Below are 8,469 nucleotides of genomic sequence, written 5' to 3' on the forward strand. Positions count from 1 at the left end.
ACTTCCAAGTAATTGTATCCAGGATGTCCAAAACCAATTGCACATTTTGGAGTCTCTCCCAAAAGGTGGAAAATTTGAGCAATACGTTGTACATATAGGCCGCCTCGGGTGTTGATTTGAGAGACCCAGTAATCATTTTCCAAGTCTTTTGAAGCCGTGCAATTTTTCCTTCTGGTGATGTCAAAGATGAAAGGACAATATCCTTAGGGTGCACTCGTTAAACCAAGCGGCATCCAAAAATTAGGCTTTCTTCCCATTGCCAATGCTCGCAATAGTAGCCACCGCGAAGGTCACGGTCGTGAGGGGTACAAGGTGTCCCAAGGCCGGTTCAAGGCTTTGTTTCATCGTTACACTCATGCCATAGTCTGTAACTATAGCATTACTAAGGTTCCGATTGTATGGGTCTTCCTTATAGACTTATAGTCCTTACTCATTTGATAAAAAGAGGTGGACCTATTTGTCAAGATGACCTTGTAGTAAACTAAATAGACAGCTCGTGCTTGTATGCTATTGGGGAGAATGGGGTGTACATGTTGGGAGGAAATGACACAACTTCATATAATTTCCCTCGGTTTGATGATATTTGACATGATTTGGTATGCTCCATCAAGTACATGTTCGAGTTATCTTTCATACATTTTTCATGTCATCCTAATAAGCTGATCTAGCTTTTCAGTTTGAGCGATATAATAAAATGTGGGTAAAACTCATCGCAATGTTACAACTAAGGGGTAAAATGCAGCAAAAAAATTTATTGAATTGGTAGCGCTACCACAAGATTACAACTAGGATATAAAAAGAGGAAGAATATGTTGTGCGGAAAGACGGGGTAGTTAATTAAGAAGGAACAGTACGATAGCACGAACCACAAAATTAACTGAAATCGCTACGATGATTTGTATAAATGGACTAACATTTTGATGTGCATCATTATTTACAAGATTATTAGTTATTCTTTCTTTGAAAAGAATTATACAATATATTCTAACTAAAGGAGAAGGAAAGTATTGTAGGCACACTGCACTCTCCAGCATGTAGCTGTAAGCTCTTATTGCCCCCATAGGGTCTTGCCTGGACAGCTATAATGCAGCGTTCGGTCATGAAGATAAGAACTACTATTCTACTCTACAAAACTTTGTACTTGAGTGATGTCAACAAATTCATTTACCCCACTTGTCAGTAGAAACCTGGAATTATGAAGCAAACAAAATTACTCACCGCCTGAAAACAAAGTGAATATTTGAAAACCTGTAGATATAGCTGGTGTGGATTGTGTACCCATCATAAATACTCCTTGCCATGGATTTGCAGCCACCAGGAACACAGGACTGCATGTTTAGTGCTATATTGGGGTTATGCACACTCTGACGAATGTGTACCCATCCTAGTCGTCTCTGAGACTCGTCGTAAAATTTTGCCCTGTTTGTGATGAGAAACTTATTTCAACATGTACCCTTTATCAAATATTCAGAGGAATGGGTTTCTGCCTAAGATGGGAAATGTTTCGAAACAAGATGAGCTCTGAATGTTGATCGTGATTTTTTTTTTCTCAATTAAAACCGAACGAGAGGGAAGTTAATATCAGGAAAAGAACACAAGCGGCAGCATACCTGTACATGTACGCATCAACATCAATGGGATGGTCGTTGTTGTCGACAAGGCATCCCTGATCAACCGAGCAGTCGCCACAATCATCCAGCACCCAGCCGTTAAGCTTCCCTTCCTGAATCATGTTTGGAAACAGAGGCGCAAACACGATTTTCATCAGAAGAATATACTCATTCTAGAATGTAGATGCTTATGTTATTCGATAGCTTTTTCTTTTTTACTAGACCCCCTTATGTTATTCGATAGCTTTGAACCATGCATTACTAGCAAATTGTTTTGGAGACGCACCTCGATGTAGTTCTTGAAAGTCTCGACTGCTTGCACACCCCTTTGTTTTGCATTCTTCGGTTCGCCCACGATGTCCATCCTGAACAACACGGACTCAGCGGGCTCCTCGAGATCCCTGATCAGGCTTCCTACTCCTCCCTCTTGCCCCGCCAATCTCATCCGGACCATCTCGATGATAATCTTCACCACCATGTACGCGCCATCGTCGAGGAAGTAGTTCTCCTTGAGCGCGCCGTGCCCAGTGGTCTCCATCATCACGTGCGTCTCGACGCCGTCGGCGTTGAGCTGCGCGCCCTTGTCGATCACGTTGCGGTAGCCAACACGGTACAGGCAGTGCTTCCCGCCCCTGGCCTCGATGAACCGCGTCAGCCCGTCCCCGGCCCGCGCGTCGGTCACCACCGTCGTCCCGGGGTGCTCCCCGAGCACAATGGCGGAGATGAGAGCGATGAGCCGGTCGCCGTTGATGGCCGCGCCCGCGTCATCCACCACGCCGCTCCGGTCCACGTCCGTGTCGAACACCACGCCGAGGTCGGCGCCATGGGCCAGCACCGCGCCGCGCGTGAGCAACATGGCCGTCGCGTCCTCCGGGTTGGGCATGTGGTTCGGGAACATGCCGTCGGGTTCCAGGTGGAGGCTGCCGGTCGTGTCGGCGCCCAGCTTCTCCAGGACGTCCCATGTGAAGAAGCCGCCGCAGCCGTTGCCGGCGTTCACGATGACCTTGAAGCCCTTGAGCGGCGTGTCATAGTGGGTCGGGTGCGCCACGCGCTCCTTGATGATGTCCCGGAGGTGCTGCGCGTAGGCGCTCATCAGGTCGACGCGCATGACGACCGGAGGCATGCCGAGGCCGCCGCCGCCGAGGCCCATCTTCCTGGCGACGTACTTGCCCGCCGCACGGTCGCAGATAGCTTCGACCTCGGCGGAGGTTAGCCCGCCGCGCTTGGTGAAGAATTTGAGGCCGTTCCGGGTGTAGGGAAGATGTGACGCGGTCATCTACAAGCAAGAGGATTCGTGCATGAAGATTTATAGCGTCACTGCTGATTTCACTCCGGAGTCCGGACATACTCTCACTCCGTCTTCCATGTTCTACTCGCCAGATAATGTTTCATCAAAGTTAAAATTTACAAAGTTTAACTAGTTATATAGAAAAGGAATATGTGTATCTACAAAATAAAATCAATAGAACAGTAATGCAATATACTTTCATATTGTGTATATTTGGTATTGTATAAGTTGATATTTGTTATGCATAATTAAATTGGTCGAACAAACAATGTAAACTTAACTTTGATTAAACCTAATATGCGAAGCAATGTGAAACGTAGGAAGTAGAAACTGTGATGCGAGACCTATGTTCCTAGGAATTCCGTTTCGCAATGATCCATGCTAGTTATAAGTTGTAAGTTGGGTTGCAACTCAGATTTTCTATTTATACATAAGTTACAACGAAGAAATATGCTCCAAATTGTTGGACTGCTTTGTGATTTGTGGTAGTCAAAATTTGCAACATAAGTTCCAACTAAGATGCAACGATACTATCTAACTGAGAATTAAGCTAATTCCCACGTGCATGAGAATTAGTCACTCCCATATACAAAATGCACTATCTACTCTATACTCTATGAATCATATCAAGTTTTGCTTTCAGTTCAGATTTAAAAAAATGTAAATTTGGTTGTCAATCGTTTAGGTATAGAAGTTTCTTTGGACATTGACATTGTTTTCAAGATGCAACTTTGACCCTATTCTATTAAATATATATAAACCAATAAATTAATATTCAATAAATACTTTTTGAGACAAGTCTATACATATGATATTTATACTTACCATCTTAATAGTTAAAATATTATTTGTATTCAAAAATTCTGAAATTTCCATAACCCCAATATGGAAAGGATGTACTTTTTATCTGGTAAAAACATGATTGCAAAAATCTTTGTTTAATGGAAACAATAGTATACCCGAGGATCGATCCTTCGGGTCTTCTCACGTACACATGTTAGCTCCATGTCTATCCTTTGGGTCTCTTCACACACACATGTTAGCTCCATGTCTATTCTCCGAATCTCGTCACGCACACATGGTAGCTCCCATGCATGTCTTGTTCCTCTGCAATTTCTCTTCCACCTTTACATACCCCAATGGTGTGCTGATGTTGTATCGTATCTTCCCACCAACCACCACTGCCCTCTGCTTCCCCTCTCTTCTCCTCCCTCCCCCACAACCAATAGGTCACCGCCATGGCTATGCTATAGCTTCAAATCAGAGAGATGTTACCAAGGAAGAAAAAAAGAGTTGAGAGGGATGACAAGTAGCCAAATCTAGCTGCAACGAGGCTCCAGCTAACCGGATTTGTGGCCCGCGAGATCGAATCTATGAAATCCATGCCCCTATGGACAAGAGTGACATGTTTTAAACGTGTGTGTTTTGTTGCGAACACACGACCAGGATGTTGCGAAGTTTGTGGGTGTTTGCTGCAAATATTTGCTTTTATGCTACAGAAGTTTCCGTGAGGTGCTGCAAACTTTTGTTTTGCGAACGATTTTGCTGTGGCCTATTGAAATGTGTTGTGACTTGTGGGGTATTTGTTACATACGTTTTTTTTTTGCTGAATCAATGTTTTCGAAATGCTATGATGCTTGTGTACATTTTTTACCCACATCGGGAACCAAATGCCGCAACGATGTTGTACGTTTTTTTTTTTTGCTATGCGGGTGGGGTTATGATGGTTGGGTCAGATGGGCACAATGGGCTCAACGAACTATTTGCCTTAAAAATTCACAACTAAAATCGTATGATTTCGGTAGTCCTTGTTCGTCAGGCCAATTTAAAAGAGCACCAGACAGCAGTTCACCTCACTCTAAAACGATCAAAAACAGGATTGCGCGGGTTAACAGTAGTACCATAATCGAGGCGTCGTAGTCGAAGCGAGGCAGGATGGTGCTCATGAAGCACGCCGGCGTGGTGGCGAGGCCCATGTCAAAGACGGCGCACCCCGCCTTGGCCAGCCCCGCGAACAGCACCGCGCTGAGCCTCGACCCGGACAGCCGGGGGTCCCGGCCGACGGACACCCGCAGCTGCTCCTCGCTGTCCTTCTCCCGCAGCCACTCCCCGAAGCTCTCGCCGATCACCTCGACGGCCAGCGGCGTGAGGTCCACGGGCCGGCCCTTCTCGCCTTCCAGCGCCACGCCGCGCACGTCCGGCCCGTTCTGCAGCCTCCGGATCACGTCGCCCTCCTCGCCGCCCGCCGCCGCGAGCGGCGTCTCGAGCTGCTTGCCCGTCGCCGCGGCTCGTATCGCTTGGCTGCGCCTCCTCCTCCACGCCCGAGGAGGTGACCGGAGCGCGCGGCCCCTGGCGTGCTCGCATGGCTGGAGAGTGGCCGGAGGAGTAGTGACGGTAGCCATGGCAACACTCTGTTGTACCAAGTGAGTGAGCTACGAGATGAAATGGCACGATGGCGAAGATGTGATATGCGCTGCGCTGCGCTGGACTGGGGAAATATCTGCAGCAGCAGAGCGTGCGGAAGGCAGCCGGTGGTTGCCCGCCGGAGGGATATTTTTCAGGGACGTCGGGACGCGGCGGAGACTGCGTGGACGTGATACTGATAACAGTTCTGTGGTGCTGCGAGCGTGCAAGCTGCATGGTAATCGGCACGTGTATGACAAATGGCAGCTGGGCTGGCCAAAACTGAAAACGACTTGCGGCGGTTTCAGGGACCAGAGCGGTGGTGTCTTTTGTATCTGGGGACTGTTGACAAGAGTCAACTGACATCCCGTTCTAATAAACTCACTCTCCGACGCACCACTCTAACCCTTATGGGATTTTTTTTTTACCTCGATTGTGCATTTGTGACACCAATTATTAGATCAAGTCGAAATATTCAGCGAAGCTATAACAACATACTCGTTGGTATCACTCTTCTAAGAGAAGTGGTTTCATGAAATATTTATGAGAATAATTAGCTAATAATTCTAAAGAGGATTAGTAAATAGTCATCCGCCTATTGACTATGGATCAACTACATAGTAAAGAACATCACAATTTTGCAAATAGTGCAGAAACAGAGGCTGGAATGCAAAACAGATACTACTGCCAAATGCAAAATCAAAACTAAGTAAGGGGATTGATGGGTCACTAAAGGTAGTTAAGCCTTCTGCTTTTTCTGAATATATGCAACAATTGACTATGGATCAACTACATCACAGTTTTGCAAATAGTGTAGAAACAGAGGCTATAATGCAAAATACGTAGATACTAGATGTGACAAGGGAAAACCTTCCGGTAACAGCATGAACAGTAAGTTTACAATTGTTTTAGCCTTACAAGCCTTCAGCCTTTATCAAGCATTAACTGTCAATAGAAACATAAAATGTGCAATCTGACATATAACTTTACAAACAACTCCAGCTTCAGTAGTTGAGGCATCTATCAGCATGTCATATAACTTCTTGTCTATGCTGAAGTTGCAGAAAATGTGTTTAGCCTTCAAACAAGATCAATCACTACACAAGCAACCTGAAACCAGAGGCCATCACTGACTATCTAATATCTATGTTTCTGGACACTGGGAGTGTCATTATCAGAATTGATTTAATTTTGATTTTATTCCCTAAGGAAATTTCTGATTAGAAAGGTGCCTCCTAGCTAACATGGAAATTGTCAGGAAAATATTTTTTTGGAAACTATAATGTAACAGATTTTGCATGAAAAATTGGGTGATACAGCAATTAACATCATGCAGAACAAAGCATTCGATAATACCTGGCAGTAATATAATGACAAAACTTTGCTCCACTGTCCATCGGTCCTGCAAAGGTGAACCCAGAAAATACATAGTGTTTTGTGTGTGCATGAATTTGTGTCTGCAGCAAAGCAAAAGTAAAACCACCAACTTCTTCAACCTCCTCGAACACACGTCAGCTTTGTGTACCTGTATTATCTGTGATATGAAATAGACTGACATAGCTGAGTGATGGACTAGGTTAATATTTGCAGGATGTATGTGGTTGCTTGATCTTTGTTGCAATCAAAACCTTCACAAGTTTAGAACTAAAAGGCTTTCAAAATTATTTAAATTTGTGTTATAAGAACATCTAGGACGAAACAGGTGTAATTCTCATGTATGTACTGAGCTGTTGTGTGGAAAATGGCTATTTGAGACAATATGCATCGAGAAAAGCTTTGGTGTTAGAAGAAGTCATGAACACCTGACCTCTATAGGCTTATCAAAAGAATAAGTAACAGCCTACCAGAAGATCTGTATGATCAGCTGGCATACTTTGTCGACTTAGGGCAGAGCCTTCTTTCACTAGTCCTGAGAATTACTTTGCAGGATATTTTCTTATCATGTAATAAATCATGCTGTGAATACAGTATATCACTGTCAGTTTAAATCAAATGTAAATAGCCTTGAACTGTACGAAAAATGAAGTACATGAGGTCTTGAATACATTTGTATGTGATAACCATGACCTTGATATGCTAGAAATGCATTGATAACTTCCTTGGCAGAATACAGTGCACGAGAACTTCTATGAGTAATAGTCAGTCTCTTACAGTCTTACTCAACTAACTAAAGTTAGTTGACAACATGCTGTCCAGTTGCATTAGCATTGAGGGGCAAGCATATATGCTAAAAGCAGCTTGGAACCACTAGTGTGAGCGTGTGACACTACGTGCAATTATCCACATCATCTTCACAGTTTTCCAGAATGTGTGCAAGGGAGTTGGCTTGTAACTTCTTAAACTGGCATATGAAGTCTGTTGCCTCTGTCATAAGAGCATTCTTTGCAGCCTTCACAACACCAGCTTGCTGTTCCAAAAGAGGCCTTTCATTCTCAGGATCAGTTGCTATGGTGCCAGCAGCTTTCTTACGAGGTTTTTTTGCACCTTCTCTCCGTGACAACTGATTAATGTACTTCTCATGTAAAACGACATTCTTTAGAGGCTTCAGAACTTCTGGGCTCGGTTCAGCTTGCTTAGTTTTCAACCTTGACAGCGGTCTCTTACGAGCCGAAGAACTCACGCTGTACTTGTTCAGAGGAAATGAATTCAGATAATTGTCAGGGGTCCCAGGAGAATCCTCAAGCGGAATGTTCAATTGTAAAGCAGAGGGTGAAGTTTCAAATATAGAGAAGTGATCAGCCTCTTGAGCTTGGTCGATGAGGGAATGCTTCTTCAGCAAATGTCTCACTGTCTTCTGCGCTGCTAAGCTCTTCTGTTTGGCTGTCCTTCTTGCGACAAGAGGTTCCAAGAGTTTTGGAAATTTTGGATCAGACAATGTGAAATGTCCTAGAGGAGAAAACTGTGTTTTACTTGTTCGAGCACGAGGGGCCATTGGAGTGGGTGTTGAAAGATCAGCATGAACTCTGTTGAAGCACTCTTCAGCAGATTTCCCTGGCACCTGAAAGGATGTGTATCAATAATTTGAACTAACAAAAATGGTAGAGGAACAACTCACCTAGAAAAATGTTGAGTAATCTATAGGACATACCACTGAAGCAGTTCAGGTAAATACAAATAGACTGTCAAAGCAATGTGACACGTTATCTGAATACAACACTTGCAGAGCAG

At 44.4% G+C, this 8,469-nt stretch overlaps 2 protein-coding genes across 2 annotated transcripts in view; both read right to left on the reverse strand.

Annotated features, from left to right (window-relative positions):
• Positions 1-863: 863 nt before the first annotated feature.
• On the reverse strand, positions 864-5,376 carry LOC127313723 (uncharacterized). The gene is made up of 5 exons (XM_051344195.2): positions 4,800-5,376; positions 1,897-2,886; positions 1,611-1,723; positions 1,279-1,419; positions 864-1,187 (listed from the first exon to the last, which is right to left on the reverse strand). Exons 1-5 carry the CDS (start codon positions 5,298-5,300, stop codon positions 1,121-1,123), a joined length of 1,812 nt encoding a protein of 603 aa, XP_051200155.1. The 5' UTR covers positions 5,301-5,376; the 3' UTR covers positions 864-1,120.
• A 1,907-nt stretch (positions 5,377-7,283) lies between these two features.
• The window catches only part of LOC127313724 (uncharacterized), a 3,364-nt gene continuing 2,178 nt past the window's right edge, over positions 7,284-8,469 (reverse strand). Inside the window, exon 3 of the mRNA XM_051344196.2 lies at positions 7,284-8,299. Coding sequence (XP_051200156.1) covers positions 7,568-8,299 — 732 coding nt within the window. The 3' untranslated portion in view covers positions 7,284-7,567. The remainder of the gene's footprint in view (positions 8,300-8,469) is intronic.

Source organism: Lolium perenne, chromosome 7, assembly GCF_019359855.2.
Source record: "Lolium perenne isolate Kyuss_39 chromosome 7, Kyuss_2.0, whole genome shotgun sequence".
In the NCBI taxonomy this organism is placed as follows: domain Eukaryota; kingdom Viridiplantae; phylum Streptophyta; class Magnoliopsida; order Poales; family Poaceae; genus Lolium; species Lolium perenne.